Raw genomic sequence first — 21,467 nt, 5'->3', positions numbered from 1 at the left:
TTAGTTTAATGGGTTATATTAGTTTAATGGATTCTATTAGTTGTATATACATGGATTCTATTAGTTTAATGGGTTATTAGTTTAATGTATTCTATTAGTTTAATGGATTCTATTAGTTTAATGGATTCTATTAGTTTAGTGGATTCTATTAGTTTAATGGATTCTATTAGTTTAATGGATTCTATTAGTTTAGTGGATTCTATTAGTTTAATGGATTCTATTAGTTTAATGGATTCTATTAGTTTAATGGATTCTATTAGTTTAATGGATTCTATTAGTTTAATGGATTCTATTAGTTTAATGGATTCTATTAGTTTAATGGATTCTATTAGTTTAATGGATTCTATTAGTTTAATGGATTCTATTAGTTTAATGGATTCTATTAGTTTAATGGATTCTATTAGTTTAATGGATTCTATTAGTTTAATGGATTCTATTAGTTTATGGATTCTATTAGTTTAATGGATTCTATTAGTTTAATGGATTCTATTAGTTTAATGGATTCTATTAGTTTAATGGATTCTATTAGTTTAATGGATTCTATTAGTTTAATGGATTCTATTAGTTTAATGGATTCTATTAGTTGTATATACATGGATTCTATTAGTTTAATGGATTCTATTAGTTTAATGGATTCTATTAGTTTAATGGGTTCTATTAGTTGTATATACATGGATTCTATTAGTTTAATGGGTTATATTAGTTTAATGGATTCTATTAGTTTAATGGATTCTATTAGTTGTATATACATGGATTCTATTAGTTGTATATACATGGATTCTATTAGTTTAATGGGTCTATTAGTTTAATGGATTCTATTAGTTGTATATACATGGATTCTATTAGTTTAATGGGTTATTAGTTTAATGGATTCTATTAGTTTAATGGATTCTATTAGTTTAATGGGTTCTATTAGTTTAATGGATTCTATTAGTTTATATACATGGATTCTATTAGTTTAATGGGTTCTATTAGTTTAATGGATTCTATTAGTTGTATATACATGGATTCTATTAGTTTAATGGTTATTAGTTTAATGGATTCTATTAGTTTAATGGATTCTATTAGTTTAATGGGTTCTATTAGTTTAATGGATTCTATTAGTTGTATATACATGGATTCTATTAGTTTAATGGATTCTATTAGTTTAATGGATTCTATTAGTTTAATGGATTCTATTAGTTTAATGGATTCTAGTAGTTTAATGGATTCTATTAATTGTATATACATGGATTCTATTAGTTTAATGGATTCTATTAGTTTAATGGATTCTATTTGTTTAATGGGTTCTATTAGTTTAATGGATTCTATTAGTTTAATGGATTCTATTAGTTTAGTGGATTCTATTAGTTTAGTGGATTCTATTAGTTTAATGGATTCTATTAGTTTAATGGATTCTATTAGTTTAGTGGATTCTATTAGTTTAATGGATTCTATTAGTTTAATGGATTCTATTAGTTTAATGGATTCTATTAGTTTAGTGGATTCTATTAGTTTAATGGATTCTATTAGTTTAGTGGATTCTATTAGTTTAATGGATTCTATTAGTTTAATGGATTCTATTAGTTTAATGGATTCTATTAGTTTAATGGATTCTATTAGTTTAATGGATTCTATTAGTTGTATATACATGGATTCTATTAGTTTAATGGATTCTATTAATTTAATGGATTCTATTAGTTTAATGGATTCTATTAGTTGTATATACATGGATTCTATTAGTTTAATGGGTTATATTAGTTTAATGGATTCTATTAGTTTAATGGATTCTATTAGTTGTATATACATGGATTCTATTAGTTGTATATACATGGATTCTATTAGTTTAATGGGTTATATTAGTTTCATGGATTCTATTAGTTTAATGGATTCTATTAGTTTAATGGATTCTATTAGTTTAATGGGTTCTATTAGTTTAATGGATTCTATTAGTTGTATATACATGGATTCTATTAGTTTAATGGATTCTATTAGTTTAATGGATTCTATTAGTTTAATGGATTCTATTAGTTTAATGGATTCTATTAGTTTAATGGATTCTATTAATTGTATATACATGGATTCTATTAGTTTAATGGATTCTATTAGTTTAATGGGTTCTATTAGTTTAATGGGTTCTATTAGTTTAATGGTTCTATTAGTTTAATGGATTCTATTAGTTGTATATACATGGATTCTATTAGTTTAATGGGTTCTATTAGTTTAATGGATTCTATTAGTTGTATATACATGGATTCTATTAGTTTAGGATTCTATTGGATTCTATTAGTTTAATGGATTCTATTAGTTTAATGGATTCTATTAGTTTAATGGATTCTATTAGTTTAATGGATTCTATTAGTTGTATATACATGGATTCTATTAGTTTAATGGATTCTATTAATTTAATGGATTCTATTAGTTTAATGGGTTCTATTAGTTGTATATACATGGATTCTATTAGTTTAATGGGTTATATTAGTTTAATGGATTCTATTAGTTTAATGGATTCTATTAGTTGTATATACATGGATTCTATTAGTTGTATATACATGGATTCTATTAGTTTAATGGATTCTATTAGTTTAATGGATTCTATTAGTTTAATGGATTCTATTAGTTTAATGGATTCTATTAGTTTAGTGGATTCTATTAGTTTAATGGATTCTATTAGTTTAGTGGATTCTATTAGTTTAATGGATTCTATTAGTTTAGTGGATTCTATTAGTTTAGTGGATTCTATTAGTTTAATGGATTCTATTAGTTTAATGGATTCTATTAGTTTAATGGATTCTATTAGTTTAATGGATTCTATTAGTTTAATGGATTCTATTAGTTTAATGGGTTCTATTAGTTTAATGGATTCTATTAGTTTAATGGATTCTATTAGTTTAATGGATTCTATTAGTTTAATGGATTTTATTAGTTTAATGGATTCTATTAGTTGTATATACATGGATTCTATTAGTTTAATGGATTCTATTAGTTTAATGGATTCTATTAGTTTAATGGATTCTATTAGTTTAGTGGATTCTATTAGTTTAATGGGTTCTATTAGTTTAATGGATTTTATTAGTTTAATGGATTTTATTAGTTGTATATACATGGATTCTATTAGTTTAATGGGTTATTAGTTTAATGGATTCTATTAGTTGTATATACATGGATTCTATTAGTTTAATGGATTCTATTAGTTTAATGGATTCTATTAGTTTAATGGATTCTATTAGTTTAATGGATTCTATTAGTTTAATGGATTCTATTAGTTTAATGGATTTGATTAGTTGTATATACATGGATTCTATTAGTTTAATGGATTCTATTAATTTAATGGGTTCTATTAGTTTAATGGGTTCTATTAGTTTAATGGATTCTATTAGTTTAATGGATTCTATTAGTTTAATGGATTCTATTAATTTAATGGGTTCTATTAGTTTAATGGGTTCTATTAGTTTAATGGATTCTATTAGTTTAATGGATTCTATTCGTTTAATGGATTCTATTCGTTTAATGGATTCTATTAGTTTAATGGGTTATTAGTTTAATGGATTCTATTAGTTTAATGGATTTGATTAGTTGTATATACATGGATTCTGTTAGTTTAATGGGTTATATTAGTTTAATGGATTCTATTAGTTGTATATACATGGATTCTATTAGTTTAATGGGTTATTAGTTTAATGGATTCTATTAGTTGTATATACATGGATTCTATTAGTTTAATGGGTTATTAGTTTAATGGATTCTATTAGTTGTATATACATGGATTCTATTAGTTGTATATACATGGATTCTATTAGTTTAATGGGTATATTAGTTTAATGGATTCTATTAGTTGTATATACATGGATTCTATTAGTTTAATGGGTTATTAGTTTAATGTATTCTATTAGTTTAATGGATTCTATTAGTTTAATGGATTCTATTAGTTTAGTGGATTCTATTAGTTTAATGGATTCTATTAGTTTAATGGATTCTATTAGTTTAGTGGATTCTATTAGTTTAATGGATTCTATTAGTTTATGGATTCTATTAGTTTAGTGGATTCTATTAGTTTAATGGATTCTATTAGTTTAATGGATTCTATTAGTTTAGTGGATTCTATTAGTTTAATGGATTCTATTAGTTTAATGGATTCTATTAGTTTAATGGATTCTATTAGTTTAATGGATTCTATTAGTTTAATGGATTCTATTAGTTTAGTGGATTCTATTAGTTTAATGGATTCTATTAGTTTAATGGATTCTATTAGTTTAATGGATTCTATTAGTTTAATGGATTCTATTAGTTTAATGGATTCTATTAGTTGTATATACATGGATTCTATTAGTTTAATGGATTCTATTAATTTAATGGATTCTATTAGTTTAATGGGTTCTATTAGTTGTATATACATGGATTCTATTAGTTTAATGGGTTATATTAGTTTAATGGATTCTATTAGTTTAATGGATTCTATTAGTTGTATATACATGGATTCTATTAGTTGTATATACATGGATTCTATTAGTTTAATGGGTTATATTAGTTTAATGGATTCTATTAGTTGTATATACATGGATTCTATTAGTTTAATGGTTATTAGTTTAATGGATTCTATTAGTTTAATGGATTCTATTAGTTTAGTGGGTTCTATTAGTTTAATGGATTCTATTAGTTGTATATACATGGATTCTATTAGTTTAATGGATTCTATTAGTTTAATGGATTCTATTAGTTTAATGGGTTCTATTTGTTTAATGGGTTCTATTAGTTTAATGGGTTCTATTAGTTTAATGGATTCTATTAGTTGTATATACATGGATTCTATTAGTTTAATGGGTTCTATTAGTTTAATGGATTCTATTAGTTGTATATACATGGATTCTATTAGTTTAATGGATTCTATTAGTTTAATGGATTCTATTAGTTTAATGGATTCTATTAGTTTAATGGATTCTATTAGTTTAATGGATTCTATTAGTTTAATGGATTCTAGTAGTTTAATGGATTCTATTAATTGTATATACATGGATTCTATTAGTTTAATGGATTCTATTAGTTTAATGGATTCTATTAGTTTAATGGGTTCTATTTGTTTAATGGGTTCTATTAGTTTAATGGGTTCTATTAGTTTAATGGATTCTATTAGTTGTATATACATGGATTCTATTAGTTTAATGGGTTCTATTAGTTTAATGGATTCTATTAGTTGTATATACATGGATTCTATTAGTTTAATGGATTCTATTAGTTTAATGGATTCTATTAGTTTAATGGATTCTATTAGTTTAGTGGATTCTATTAGTTTAATGGATTCTATTAGTTTAGTGGATTCTATTAGTTTAATGGATTCTATTAGTTTAATGGATTCTATTAGTTTAATGGATTCTATTAGTTTAACGGATTCTATTAGTTTAGTGGATTCTATTAGTTGTATATACATGGATTCTATTAGTTTAATGGATTCTATTAGTTTAATGGATTCTATTAATTTAATGGATTCTATTAGTTTAATGGGTTCTATTAGTTGTATATACATGGATTCTATTAGTTTAATGGGTTATATTAGTTTAATGGATTCTATTAGTTTAATGGATTCTATTAGTTGTATATACATGGATTCTATTAGTTTAATGGGTTATTAGTTTAATGGATTCTATTAGTTTAATGGATTCTATTAGTTTAATGGATTTGATTAGTTGTATATACATGGATTCTATTAGTTTAATGGGTTCTATTAGTTTAATGGGTTCTATTAGTTGTATATACATGGATTCTATTAGTTTAATGGATTCTATTAGTTTAATGGATTCTATTAGTTTAATGGATTCTATTAGTTTAATGGATTCTATTAGTTTAATGGATTCTATTAGTTTAATGGATTTGATTAGTTGTATATACATGGATTCTATTAGTTTAATGGATTCTATTAATTTAATGGGTTCTATTAGTTTAATGGGTTCTATTAGTTTAATGGATTCTATTAGTTTAATGGATTCTATTCGTTTAATGGATTCTATTCGTTTAATGGGTTATTAGTTTAATGGATTTGATTAGTTGTATATACATGGATTCTGTTAGTTTAATGGGTTATATTAGTTTAATGGATTCTATTAGTTGTATATACATGGATTCTATTAGTTTAATGGGTTATTAGTTTAATGGATTCTATTAGTTGTATATACATGGATTCTATTAGTTGTATATACATGGATTCTATTATTTTAATGGGTTATATTAGTTTAATGGATTCTATTAGTTGTATATACATGGATTCTATTAGTTTAATGGGTTATTAGTTTAATGTATTCTATTAGTTTAATGTATTCTATTAGTTTAATGGATTCTATTAGTTTAGTGGATTCTATTAGTTTAATGGATTCTATTAGTTTAGTGGATTCTATTAGTTTAATGGATTCTATTAGTTTAATGGATTCTATTAGTTTAGTGGATTCTATTAGTTTAATGGATTCTATTAGTTTAATGGATTCTATTAGTTTAGTGGATTCTATTAGTTTAGTGGATTCTATTAGTTTAATGGATTCTATTAGTTTAATGGATTCTATTAGTTTAATGGATTCTATTAGTTTAGTGGATTCTATTAGTTTAATGGATTCTATTAGTTTAATGGATTCTATTAGTTTAGTGGATTCTATTAGTTTAATGGATTCTATTAGTTTAGTGGATTCTATTAGTTTAATGGATTCTATTAGTTTAATGGATTCTATTAGTTTAATGGATTCTATTAGTTTAATGGATTCTATTAGTTTAATGGATTCTATTAGTTGTATATACATGGATTCTATTAGTTTAATGGATTCTATTAATTTAATGGATTCTATTAGTTTAATGGGTTCTATTAGTTGTATATACATGGATTCTATTAGTTTAATGGGTTATATTAGTTTAATGGATTCTATTAGTTTAATGGATTCTATTAGTTGTATATACATGGATTCTATTAGTTGTATATACATGGATTCTATTAGTTTAATGGGTTATATTAGTTTAATGGATTCTATTAGTTGTATATACATGGATTCTATTAGTTTAATGGGTTATTAGTTTAATGGATTCTATTAGTTTAATGGATTCTATTAGTTTAGTGGGTTCTATTAGTTTAATGGATTCTATTAGTTGTATATACATGGATTCTATTAGTTTAATGGGTTATTAGTTTAATGGATTCTATTAGTTTAATGGATTCTATTAGTTAGTGGGTTCTATTAGTTAATGGATTCATTAGTTGTATATACATGGATTCTATTAGTTTAATGGATTCTATTAGTTTAATGGATTCTATTAGTTTAATGGGTTCTATTTGTTTAATGGGTTCTATTAGTTTAATGGGTTCTATTAGTTTAATGGATTCTATTAGTTGTATATACATGGATTCTATTAGTTTAATGGGTTCTATTAGTTTAATGGATTCTATTAGTTGTATATACATGGATTCTATTAGTTTAATGGATTCTATTAGTTTAATGGATTCTATTAGTTTAATGGATTCTATTAGTTTAATGGATTCTATTAGTTTAATGGATTCTATTAGTTTAATGGATTCTAGTAGTTTAATGGATTCTATGAATTGTATATACCATGGATTCTATTAGTTTAATGGAATTCTATTAGTTTAATGGATTCTATTAGTTTAAATGGGTTCTAATTTGTTTAATGGGTTCTATTAGTTTAATGGGTTCTATTAGTTTAATGGATTCTATTAGTTGTATATACATGGATTCTATTAGTTTAATGGGTTCTATTAGTTTAATGGATTCTATTAGTTGTATATACATGGATTCTATTAGTTTAATGGATTCTATTAGTTTAATGGATTCTATTAGTTTAATGGATTCTATTAGTTTAGTGGATTCTATTAGTTTAATGGATTCTATTAGTTTAGTGGATTCTATAGTTTAATGGATTCTATTAGTTTAATGGATTCTATTAGTTTAATGGATTCTATTAGTTTAAACGGATTCTATAGTTTAGTGGATTCTATTAGTTGTATATACATGGATTCTATTAGTTTAATGGATTCTATTAGTTAATGGATTCTATTAATTTAATGGATTCTATTAGTTAATGGGTTCTATTAGTTGTATATACATGGATTCTATTAGTTTAATGGGTTATATTAGTTTAATGGATTCTATTAGTTTAATGGATTCTATTAGTTGTATATACATGGATTCTATTAGTTTAATGGGTTATTAGTTTAATGGATTCTATTAGTTATAATGGATTCTATTAGTTTAATGGATTTGATTAGTTGTATATACATGGATTCTATTAGTTTAATGGTTCTATTAGTTTAATGGGGTTCTATTAGTTGTATATACATGGATTCTATTAGTTTAATGGATTCTATTAGTTAATGGATTCTATTAGTTTAATGGATTCTATTAGTTTAATGGATTCCTAATTAGTTTTAATGGATTCTATTAGTTTAATGGATTTGATTAGTTGTATATACATGGATTCTATTAGTTTAATGGATTCTATTAATTAATGGGTTCTATTAGTTTAATGGTTCTATTAGTTTAATGGATTCTATTAGTTTAATGGATTCTATTCGTTTAATGGATTCTATTCGTTTAATGGGTTATTAGTTTTAATGGGATTTGATTAGTTGTATAATACATGGATTCTGTTAGTTTAATGGGTTATATTAGTTTAATGGATTCTATTAGTTGTATATACATGGATTCTATTAGTTTAATGGGTTATTAGTTTAATGGATTCTATTAGTTGTATATACATGGATTCTATTAGTTGTATATACATGGATTCTATTATTTATGGGTTATATTAGTTTAATGGGATTCTATTAGTTGTATATACATGGATTCTATTAGTTTAATGGGTTATTAGTTTAATGTATTCTATTAGTTTAATGTATTCTATTAGTTTAAATGGATTCTATTAGTTTAGTGGATTCTATTAGTTTAATGGATTCTATTAGTTTAGTGGATTCTATTAGTTTATAATGGATTCTATTAGTTTAATGGATTCTATTAGTTAGTGTTCTATAGTTTAATGGATTCTATTAGTTTAATGGATTCTATTAGTTTAGTGGATTCTATTAGTTTAGTGGATTCTATTAGTTTAATGGATTCTATTAGTTTAATGGATTCTATTAGTTTAATGGATTCTATTAGTTTAGTTGGATTCTATTAGTTAATGGATTCTATTAGTTTAATGATTCTAATTAGTTTAGTGGATTCTATTATTTAATGGATTCTATTAGTTTAGTGGATTCTATTAGTTTAATGGATTCTATTAGTTATAATGGATTCTATTAGTTTATGGATTCTATTAGTTTAATGGATTCTATTAGTTTAATGGATTCTATTAGTTGTATATACATGGATTCTATTAGTTTAATGGATTCTATTAATTTAATGGATTCTATTAGTTTAATGGGTTTCTATTAGTTGTATATACATGGATTCTATTAGTTTAATGGGTTATATAGTTTAATGGATTCTATTAGTTTAATGGATTCTATTAGTTGTATATACATGGATTCTATTAGTTGTATATACATGGATTCTATTAGTTTAATGGGTTATATTAGTTTAATGGATTCTATTAGTTGTATATACATGGATTCTATTAGTTTAATGGGTTATTAGTTTAATGGATTCTATTAGTTTAATGGATTCTATTAGTTTAGTGGGTTCTATTAGTTTAATGGATTCTATTAGTTGTATATACATGGATTCTATTAGTTTAATGGATTCTATTAGTTTAATGGATTCTATTAGTTTAATGGATTCTATTAGTTTAATGGATTCTAGTAGTTTAATATGGATTCTATTAATTGTATATACATGGATTCTATTAGTTTAATGGATTCTATTAGTTTAATGGATTCTATTAGTTTAATGTATTCTATTTGTTTAATGGGTTCTATTAGTTTAATGGGTTCTATTAGTTTAATGGATTCTATTAGTTGTATATACATGGATTCTATTAGTTTAATGGGTTCTATTAGTTTAATGGATTCTATTAGTTGTATATACATGGATTCTATTAGTTTAATGGATTCTATTAGTTTAATGGATTCTATTAGTTTAATGGATTCTATTAGTTTAGTGGATTCTATTAGTTTAATGTGTTCTATTAGTTTAATGTGTTCTATTAGTTTAATGGATTCTATTAGTTTAATGGATTTGATTAGTTGTATATACATGGATTCTGTTAGTTTAATGGTTATATTAGTTTAATGGATTCTATTAGTTGGTATATACATGGATTCGATTAGTTTAATGGGTTATTAGTTTAATGGATTCTATTAGTTGTATATACATGGATTCTATTAGTTTAATGGGGTTATTAGTTTAATGGATTCTATTAGTTGTATATACATGGATTCTATTAGTTGTATATACATGGATTCTATTAGTTTAATGGGTTATATTAGTTTAATGGATTCTATTAGTTGTATATACATGGATTCTATTAGTTTAATGGGTTATTAGTTTAATGTATTCTATTAGCTTATGGATTCTATTAGTTTAGTGGATTCTATTAGTTTAATGGATTCTATTAGTTTAGTGGATTCTATTAGTTTAGTGGATTCTATTAGTTTAGGTGGATTCTATTAGTTTAATGGATTCTATTAGTTTAATGGGTTATTAGTTTAATGTATTCTATTAGTTTAATGGATTCTATTAGTTTTAGTGGATTCTATTAGTTTAATGGATTCTATTAGTTTAATGGATTCTATTAGTTTAGTGGATTCTATTAGTTTAATGGATTCTATTAGTTTAGTGGATTCTATTAGTTTAGTGGATTCTATTAGTTTAATGGATTCTATTAGTTTAATGGATTCTATTAGTTTAATGGATTCTATTAGTTTAATGGATTCTATTAGTTTAATGATTCTATTAGTTTAATGGATTCTATTAGGTTTAGTGGATTCTATTAGTTTAGTGGATTCTATTAGTTTAATGGATTCTATTAGTTTAATGGATTCTATTAGTTTAATGGATTCTATTAGTTTAATGGATTCTATTAGTTGTATATACATGGATTCTATTAGTTTAATGGATTCTATTAATTTAATGGATTCTATTAGTTTAATGGGTTATATTAGTTTAATGGATTCTATTAATTTAATGGATTCTATTAGTTTAATGGATTCTATTAGTTTAATGGGTTATATTAGTTTAATGGATTCTATTAGTTTAATGGATTCTATTAGTTGTATATACATGGATTCTATTAGTTGTATATACATGGATTCTATTAGTTTAATGGGTTATATTAGTTTAATGGATTCTATTAGTTTAATGGATTCTATTAGTTTAGTGGGTTCTATTAGTTTAATGGATTCTATTAGTTGTATATACATGGATTCTATTAGTTTAATGGATTCTATTAGTTTAATGGATTCTATTAGTTTAGTGGGTTCTATTAGTTTAATGGATTCTATTAGTTGTATATACAATGGATTCTATTAGTTTAATGGATTCTATTAGTTTAATGGATTCTATTAGTTTAATGGATTCTAGTAGTTTAATGGATTCTAGTAGTTTAATGGATTCTATTAATTGTATATACATGGATTCTATTAGTTTAATGGATTCTATTAGTTTAATGGATTCTATTAGTTTAATGGGTTCTATTTGTTTAATGGGTTCTATTAGTTTAATGGGTTCTATTAGTTTAATGGATTCTATTAGTTGTATATACATGGATTCTATTAGTTTAATGGGTTCTATTAGTTTAATGGATTCTATTAGTTGTATATACATGGATTCTATTAGTTTAATGGATTCTATTAGTTTAGTGGATTCTATTGGATTCTATTAGTTTAATGGATTCTATTAGTTTAATGGATTCTATTAGTTTAATGGATTCTATTAGTTTAATGGATTCTATTAGTTGTATATACATGGATTCTATTAGTTTAATGGATTCTATTAATTTAATGGATTCTATTAGTTTAATGGGTTCTATTAGTTGTATATACATGGATTCTATTAGTTTAATGGGTTATATTAGTTTAATGGATTCTATTAGTTTAATGGATTCTATTAGTTGTATATACATGGATTCTATTAGTTGTATATACATGGATTCTATTAGTTTAATGGGTTATATTAGTTTAATGGATTCTATTAGTTTAATGGATTCTATTAGTTTAGTGGGTTCTATTAGTTTAATGGATTCTATTAGTTGTATATACATGGATTCTATTAGTTTAATGGATTCTATTAGTTTAATGGATTCTATTAGTTTAATGGATTCTTGTAGTTTAATGGATTCTATTAATTGTATATACATGGATTCTATTAGTTTAATGGATTCTATTAGTTTAATGGATTCTATTAGTTTAATGGATTCTCTTTGTTTAATGGGTTCTATTAGTTTAATGGGTTCTATTAGTTTAATGGATTCTATTAGTTGTATATACATGGATTCTATTAGTTTAATGGGTTCTATTAGTTTAATGGATTCTATTAGTTGTATATACATGGATTCTATTAGTTTAATGGATTCTATTAGTTTAATGGATTCTATTAGTTGTATATACATGGATTCTATTAGTTTAATGGATTCTATTAGTTTAATGGATTCTATTAGTTGTATATACATGGATTATATTAGTTTAATGGATTCTATTAGTTTAATGGATTCTATTAGTTTAATGGATTCTATTAGTTTAATGGATTCTATTAGTTTAATGGATTCTATTAGTTTAATGGATTCTATTAGTTAATGGATTCTATTAGTTTAATGGATTCTATTAGTTTTATATCAATTGATTATTTTAGTTATTCGTTTTATATTAATTGATTATTTTAGTTATTCGTATGTGTCCTGTGTGTCCCCAGAGGACAGACGCCAGACTATGATATGATAGTTTTGGTATGTGTCCTGTGTGTCCCCAGAGGACAGACGCCAGCGGAGTCAGACTATCAGCTATTGGAGATGGCCCGGCGGTTTGGAGATGTACGGAGTCAGGCTCCACCCTGCTAAGGACCGAGAGGGGACCAAGCTCAGTCTGGCTGTGTCTCATATTGGACTGCTGGTGTTTCAGGTACTGTATGTGCTCCAGATGTTTATCCACCAGGAACATGGGAGTTCATTTCTGATCTCTTACCTTTTTTAATTCATTTTCTTAAAACTGCATTGTTGGTTAAGGGCTTGTATTCAGCATTTCACTGTAAGGTCTGTTGTATTCAGCATTTCACTGTGAGGTCTACTACACCTGTTGTATTCAGCATTTCACTGTAAGGTCTACTACACCTGTTGTATTCATCATTTCACTGTGAGGTCTACCTACACCTGTTGTATTCAGCATTTCACTGTGAGGTCTACTTCACCTGTTGTATTCAGCATTTCACTGTGAGGTCTACTACACCTGTTGTATTCAGCATTTCACTGTAAGGTCTACTACACCTGTTGTATTCAGCATTTCACTGTGAGGTCTACTACACCTGTTGTATTCAGCATTTCACTGTGAGGTCTACTACACCTGTTGTATTCAGCATTTCACTGTAAGGTCTACTACACCTGTTGTATTCAGCATTTCACTGTGAGGTCTACTACACCTGTTGTATTCAGCATTTCACTGTAAGGTCTACCTACACCTGTTGTATTCATCATTTCACTGTGAGGTCTACCTACACCTGTTGTATTCAGCATTTCACTGTAAGGTCTACTACACCTGTTGTATTCAGCATTTCACTGTGAGGTCTACTACCCCTGTTGTATTCAGCATTTCACTGTGAGGTCTACTACCCTGTTGTATTCAGCATTTCACTGTGAGGTCTACTACACCTGTTGTATTCAGCATTTCACTGTGAGGTCTACTACACCTGTTGTATTCAGCATTTCACTGTGAGGTCTACTACACCTGTTGTATTCAGCATTTCACTGTGAGGTCTACTACACCTGTTGTATTCAGCATTTCACTGTGAGGTCTACTACACCTGTTGTATTCAGCATTCACTGTGAGGTCTACTACACCTGTTGTATTCAGCATTTCACTGTGAGGTCTACTACACCTGTTGTATTCAGCATTTCACTGTGAGGTCTACTACACCTGTTGTATGTGACAAATAACTTTTGATTTGAGTAATGCTGTCGTTATGAATCCACGTCATACCACTTAGGGCTGTGACTGGCATGGAATATTGGATGATGGCTATTGGTCAGCCAAATGACCACGGTCACCGTAATAACCATTTGGAGAAAAAAGGGGGGAGGGGGGCGTTGCCTAGGCAACCGAAGACTTGTCTGTCAAGCACCAAGCTTACCAAGGAACAACAACGTTTCATCACTTTGTAGAGTCCATGTTGCAGCAGAAACGGACTCAACCGCACGAATGTCCGGCTGGCCACGAATGCCCGGCTGGCCACGAATGCCCGGCTGGCCACGAATGGACACGAATGCCCGGCTGGCCACGAATGGCCACGAATGCCCGGCTGGCCACGAATGGCCACGAATGCCCGGTCAATGCTTTTAACTGGTCTAAACTCTCTCCTATAGGGACACACTAAGATCAATGCGTTTAACTGGTCTAAACTCTCTCCTATAGGGACACACTAAGATCAATGCGTTTAACTGGTCTAAACTCTCTCCTATAGGGACACACTAAGATCAATGCTTTTAACTGGTCTAAAGTCCGCAAGCTCAGCTTCAAGAGGAAACGTTTTCTCATCAAACTCAGACCAGACCTCAATGTAAGTCCTTATACCACGGCTTGGCAGAATACTACATTCTGATTGGTTGAAAGGGTGTTGATTTATTTCTCAGTAAATTCACAGCAATATTCGACGGTTAGTTCCAACACAGTGTTTTATCAGTGGCGTAGATGAACACAGCCCTTGTTTCTCCTGTTCTAACCAATGCTAAGCGATGTGTTGACGATGTCTGTGCCCGCCTGCAGCAGAGTGCGTACCAGGACACTCTGGAGTTTGTGATGGCCAGTAGAGACTGCTGTAAGACCTTCTGGAAAATATGTGTGGAGTACCACGCCTTCTTCAGACTGTTTGAGGAACCCAAACCCAAAGCCAAAGCTGTTCTCTTCACCAGAGGGTCCTCCTTCAGGTTTAGGTAGGCTGGCTGGGTGGGTGGGTGGAGCTTGTAGAGGTTTGGGTAGGCTGGCTGGGTGGGTGGAGCTTGTAGAGGTTTAGGTAGGCTGGCTGGCTGGGTGGGTGGAGCTTGTAGAGGTTTAGGTAGGCTGGCTGGCTGGGTGGGTGGAGCTTGTAGAGGAGGGGCCTGGGTGGACACTGCATGATAAATGTATATTAACCAGCAACAACAAAACAGATTGATACTGGACTCAACAATGTAACCTTTCCTATTGTGTCAGGGTCTTTCACTGACAGTCCTTTTACAGGGACTGTGCTGCTTCATCAGACCTCTGTGTTTCAACATTCTACCATGTTCTGTCTCTTTATATCTGCAGCGGTCGGACACAGAAGCAGGTTTTCGATTACGTCAAGGACTCAGAGTTCCAAAAGGTCCCTTTTGAAAGGTGAGACTTCACCTGGTCTGGATGTCAGCCTCTCTTCCCCTGAGGCGTGTTTGTGGCTCCAGGTTCCCATGTCAATGTCCCTTTACCTCAACAGTTGATAGACTAAGCCTCGCCTGTCTCCTCTCCCCACCAGGAAACACAGTAAGAAGGTGTCCGGCAGCAGCCTGACACCCCAGGATAGAAAGACATCCACAGTGCCACAAGAGGTCAGTATATCCTGGTGACCTTTCTCTCTGTGATTCATTGGAGAAGGAATAGAGTTAGTGTGTGTTCTGGTCTTTATTTCACAGAGTATCCCTTTAACTTCTCTCTCTCCCTCCTCTCCAGAGTGTCTCAGTGGACCAGACAGACTCTCCTCTCAGGTTGATCATCCAGGTCCCGGTGGACGACCCGACAGTGACCAACGGCCACCAGGCTGGGCCAGGGGGACCAGAGGCCCAGGCCCTAGCCTCCACCACGGGACACCCAGAGCAGCAGATCTCAGGTCCAGTCCGGCAGGCAGTTGAAGGCAGCAGCTCTTCTATCTCCTACATCCACTGTCCTGGTATAGATAGAGAACGAGGCCAGAGGCACACGCTCACACACACGTCAATGATGAGGATGAACCCCTGGGGGTTACTGTTAGCCCCTCCCCCAGGGCTAGCTCCCTGTCACTGTTAGCCCCTCCCCCAGGGTTAGCTCCCTGCCACTGTTAGCCCCTCCCCCAGGGTTAGCTCCCTGCCACTGTTAGAGCCTCCCTCAGGGTTAGCGCCCTGCACTGTTAGCCCCTCCCTCAGGGTTAGCGCCCTGCACTGTTAGCGCCTCCCCTAGGGTTAGCTCCCTGCCACTGTTAGCACCTCCCTCAGGGTTAGCTCTCTGCCACGGTTAGCGCCTCCCCTAGGGTTAGCTCCCTGCCACGGTTAGCTCCTCCCCTAGGGTTAGCTCCCTGCCACTATTAGCCCCTCCCTCAGGGTTAGCGCCCTGCACTGTTAGCGCCTCCCCTAGGGTTAGCTCCCTGCCACTTTTAGCACCTCCCTCAGGGTTAGCTCCCTGCCACTGTTAGCCCCTCCCTCAGGGTTAGCTCCCTGCCACTGTTAGCACCTCCCTCAGGGTTAGCTCCCTGCCACGGTTAGCCCCTCCCCCAGGGTTAGCTCCCTGCCACTGCTAGCCCCTCCCCCAGGGTTAGCTCCCTGCCACTGTTAGCACCTCCCCCAGGGTTAGCTCCCTGCCACAGTTAGCACCTCCCCCAGGGTTAGCTCCCTGCACTGTTAGCCCCTCCCTCAGGGTTAGCGCCCTGCACTGTTAGCACCTCCCCCAGGGTTAGCTCCCTGCCACTGTTAGCCCCTCCCTCAGGGTTAGCTCCCTGCCACAGTTAGCCCCTCCCCCAGGGTTAGCTCCCTGCCACTGTTAGCCCCTCCCTCAGGGTTAGCTCCCTGCCACAGTTAGCACCTCCCCCAGGGTTAGCGCCCTGCACTGTTAGCCCCTCCCTCAGGGTTAGCTCCCTGCCACAGTTAGCACCTCCCCCAGGGTTAGCTCCCTGCCACAGTTAGCACCTCCCCCAGGGTTAGCTCCCTGCCACTGTTAGCCCCTCCCTCAGGGTTAGCGCCCTCCACTGTTAGCACCTCCCCCAGGGTTAGCGCCCTGCACTGTTAGCCCCTCCCTCAGGGTTAGCGCCCTCCACTGTTAGCCCCTCCCTCAGGGTTAGCTCCCTGCCACAGTTAGCACCTCCCCCAGGGTTAGCTCCCTGCCACAGTTAGCACCTCCCCCAGGGTTAGCTCCCTGCCACAGTTAGCACCTCCCCCAGGGTTAGCTCCCTGCCACTGTTAGCCCCTCCCTCAGGGTTAGCTCCCTGCCACAGTTAGCACCTCCCCCAGGGTTAGCTCCCTGCCACAGTTAGCACCTCCCCCAGGGTTAGCTCCCTGCCACTGTTAGCCCCTCCCCCAGGGTTAGCTCCCTGCCACTGTTAGCCCCTCCCCCAGGGTTAGCGCCCTGCACTGTTAGCCCCTCCCTCAGGGTTAGCGCCCTCCACTGTTAGCCCCTCCCTCAGGGTTAGCTCCCTGCCACTGTTAGCCCCTCCCTCAGGGTTAGCTCCCTGCCACTGTTAGCCCCTCCCCCAGGGTTAGCTCCCTGCCACTGTTAGCCCCTCCCCCAGGGTTAGCTCCCTGCCACTGTTAGCCCCTCCCTCAGGGTTAGCTCCCTGCCACTGTTAGCCCCTCCCTCAGGGTTAGCTCCCTGCCACTGTTAGCCCCTCCCTCAGGGTTAGCTCCCTGCCACTGTTAGCCCCTCCCCCAGGGTTAGCTCCCTGCCACTGTTAGCACCTCCCCCAGGGTTAGCTCCCTGCCACTGTTAGCCCCTCCCTCAGGGTTAGCTCCCTGCCACTGTTAGCCCCTCCCCCAGGGTTAGCTCCCTGCCACTGTTAGCCCCTCCCTCAGGGTTAGCTCCCTGCCACTGTTAGCACCTCCCCCAGGGTTAGCTCCCTGCCACAGTTAGCCCCTCCCCCAGGGTTAGCTCCCTGCCACTGTTAGCCCCTCCCCCAGGGTTAGCTCCCTGCCACAGTTAGCACCTCCCCCAGGGTTAGCTCCCTGCACTGTTAGCCCCTCCCCCAGGGTTAGCTCCCTGCCACAGTTAGCACCTCCCCCAGGGTTAGCTCCCTGCACTGTTAGCCCCTCCCTCAGGGTTAGCTCCCTGCCACTGTTAGCACCTCCCCCAGGGTTAGCTCCCTGACACAGTTAGCCCCTCCCCCAGGGTTAGCTCCCTGCCACTGTTAGCCCCTCCCCCAGGGTTAGCTCCCTGCCACAGTTAGCCCCTCCCTCAGGGTTAGCTCCCTGCACTGTTAGCCCCTCCCTCAGGGTTAGCTCCCTGCCACTGTTAGCACCTCCCCCAGGGTTAGCTCCCTGCCACTGTTAGCCCCTCCCCCAGGGTTAGCTCCCTGCACTGTTAGCCCCTCCCTCAGGGTTAGCTCCCTGCCACAGTTAGCCCCTCCCTCAGGGTTAGCTCCCTGCACTGTTAGCCCCTCCCTCAGGGTTAGCTCCCTGCCACTGTTAGCACCTCCCCCAGGGTTAGCTCCCTGCACTGTTAGCCCCTCCCTCAGGGTTAGCTCCCTGCCACTGTTAGCCCCTCCCCCAGGGTTAGCTCCCTGCCACTGTTAGCACCTCCCCCAGGGTTAGCTCCCTGCCACTGTTAGCCCCTCCCTCAGGGTTAGCTCCCTGCCACTGTTAGCACCTCCCCCAGGGTTAGCTCCCTGCCACAGTTAGCCCCTCCCCCAGGGTTAGCTCCCTGCCACAGTTAGCCCCTCCCCCAGGGTTAGCTCCCTGCCACTGTTAGCACCTCCCCCAGGGTTAGCTCCCTGCCACTGTTAGCCCCTCCCCCAGGGTTAGCTCCCTGCCACTGTTAGCCCCTCCCCCAGGGTTAGCTCCCTGCCACTGTTAGCCCCTAGTTAAATAAATATCTAAATGTAGCTCAGTACACTTAGTTGGTGAAATACTAAGCAGTAGTTTGTGGATTAGTCAGGATCAATACACGTTGAGAATGTTAGGAGCAGCTCATTGAGCTGTAAGGGTATTTTATCAGCCGTGTTTGATGTTCCTCCTGCCCTCCCCGAACACCGACCCAGCCCAATCCCCCCCCCCCTGTATCAGCCGTGTTTGATGTTCCTCCTGCCCTCCCCGAACACCGACCCAGCCCAATCCCCCCCCCTGTATCAGCCGTGTTTGATGTTCCTCCTGCCCTCCCCGAACACCGACCCAGCCCAATCCCCCCCCCCTCCCTGTATCAGCCATGTTTGATGTTCCTCCTGCCCTCCCCGAACACCGACCCAGCCCAATCCCCCCCCCCCCTGTATCAGCCGTGTTTGATGTTCCTCCTACCCTCCCCGAACACCGACCCAGCCCAATCCCCCCCTCCCTGTATCAGCCGTGTTTGATGTTCCTCCTGCCCTCCCCGAACACCGACCCAGCCCAATCCCCCTCCCCCTGTATCAGCCATGTTTGATGTTCCTCCTGCCCTCCCCGAACACCGACCCTGCCCAATCCCCCTCCCCCTGTATCAGCCATGTTTGATGTTCCTCCTGCCCTCCCCGAACACCGACCCAGCCCAATCCCCCTCCCCCTGTATCAGCCATGTTTGATGCTCCTCCTGCCCTCCCCGAACACCGACCCAGCCCAATCCCCCCCCCCCTCCCTGTATCAGCCGTGTTTGATGTTCCTCCTGCCCAATCCCCCCCTCCCTGTATCAGCCATGTTTGATGTTCCTCCTGCCCTCCCCGAACACCGACCCAGCCCAATCCCCCCCCCCTGTATCAGCCGTGTTTGATGATCCTCCTGCCCTCCCCGAACACCGACCCAGCCCAATCCCCCCCTCCCTGTATCAGCCATGTTTGATGTTCCTCCTGCCCTCCCCGAACACCGACTCAGCCCAATCCCCCCCCCCCTCCCTGTATCAGCCATGTTTGATGTTCCTCCTGCCCTCCCCGAACACCGACCCAGCCCAATCCCCCCCCCCCCCCCTCCCTGTATCAGCCGTGTTTGATGTTCCTCCTGCCCTCCCCCCTCCCTGTATCAGCCATGTTTGATGTTCCTCCTGCCCTCCCCGAACACCGACCCAGCCCAATCCCCCCCTCCCCCTGTATCAGCCATGTTTGATGTTCCTCCTGCCCTCCCCGAACACCGACCCAGCCCACCCCCCCTCCCTGTATCAGCCGTGTTTGATGTTCCTCCTGCCCTCCCCGAACACCGACCCAGCCCAATCCCCCCCCTCCCTGTATCAGCCATGTTTGATGTTCCTCCTGCCCTCCCCGAACACCGACCCAGCCCAATCCCCCCCCCTGTATCAGCCATGTTTGATGTTCCTCCTGCCCTCCCCGAACACCGACCCAGCCCAATCCCCCCCCTCCCTGTATCAGCCATGTTTGATGTTCCTCCTGCCCTCCCCGAACACCGACCCAGCCCAATCCCCCCCCCCTGTATCAGCCGTGTTTGATGTTCCTCCTGCCCTCCCCGAACACCGACTCAGCCCAATCCCCCCCCCCCCTCCCTGTATCAGCCATGTTTGATGTTCCTCCTGCCCTCCCCGAACACCGACTCAGCCCAATCCCCCCCCCCCCCCTCCCTGTATCAGCCGTGTTTGATGTTCCTCCTGCCCTCCCCCCTCCCTGTATCAGCCATGTTTGATGTTCCTCCTGCCCTCCCCGAACACCGACCCAGCCCAATCCCCCCCTCCCCCTGTATCAGCCATGTTTGATGTTCCTCCTGCCCTCCCCGAACACCGACCCAGCCCACCCCCCCTCCCTGTATCAGCCGTGTTTGATGTTCCTCCTGCCCTCCCCGAACACCGACCCAGCCCAATCCCCCCCCTCCCTGTATCAGCCATGTTTGATGTTCCTCCTGCCCTCCCCGAACACCGACCCAGCCCAATCCCCCCCCCTGTATCAGCCGTGTTTGATGTTCCTCCTGCCCTCCCCGAACACCGACCCAGCCCAATCCCCCCCCCCTCCCCCCTCCCTGTATCAGCCATGTTTGATGTTCCTCCTGCCCTCCCCGAACACCGACCCAGCCCAATCCCCCCCCTCCCCCTCCCTGTATCAGCCGTGTTTGATGTTCCTCCTGCCCTCCCCGAACACCGACCCAGCCCAATCCATCCCCCCCCTCCCCCCATGTATCAGCCATGTTTGATGTTCCTCCTGCCCTCCCCGAACACCGACCCAGCCCAATCCATCCCCCCCCTCCCCCCTGTATCAGCCATGTTTGATGTTCCTCCTGCCCTCCCCGAACACCGACCCAGCCCAATCCCCCCCCCCCCCCCCTGTATCAGCCATGTTTGATGTTCCTCCTGCCCTCCCCGAACACCGACCCAGCCCAATCACCCCCCCCCCCCCCTGTATCAGCCGTGTTTGATGGTCCTCCTGCCCTCCCCGAACACCGACCCAGCCCAAACCCCCCCCCTCCCCCCTCCCTGTATCAGCCGTGTTTGATGTTCCTCCTGCCCTCCCCGAACACCGACCCAGCCCAAACCCCCCCCCCCCTGTATCAGC

General features: G+C 37.2%; 1 protein-coding gene across 1 annotated transcript in view; it reads left to right on the top strand.

The window, feature by feature from the left end:
• The window catches only part of LOC116361512 (FERM, ARHGEF and pleckstrin domain-containing protein 1-like), a 133,205-nt gene that overhangs the window by 53,751 nt on the left and 57,987 nt on the right, over nt 1–21,467 (top strand). The window contains 7 exon segments of the mRNA XM_031816004.1: nt 12,867–12,918; nt 12,920–13,015; nt 14,568–14,663; nt 14,873–15,036; nt 15,392–15,460; nt 15,594–15,666; nt 15,788–15,944. Of these exon segments, the coding sequence (XP_031671864.1) occupies nt 12,867–12,918; nt 12,920–13,015; nt 14,568–14,663; nt 14,873–15,036; nt 15,392–15,460; nt 15,594–15,666; nt 15,788–15,944 (707 nt within the window).

This window comes from Oncorhynchus kisutch, unplaced genomic scaffold, assembly GCF_002021735.2.
Source record: "Oncorhynchus kisutch isolate 150728-3 unplaced genomic scaffold, Okis_V2 scaffold727, whole genome shotgun sequence".
NCBI classification, from domain to species: Eukaryota; Metazoa; Chordata; class Actinopteri; order Salmoniformes; family Salmonidae; genus Oncorhynchus; species Oncorhynchus kisutch.
The sequence above is the reverse complement of the archived record's forward strand: the minus strand, read 5'-3'. Positions and strand labels throughout refer to the sequence as shown.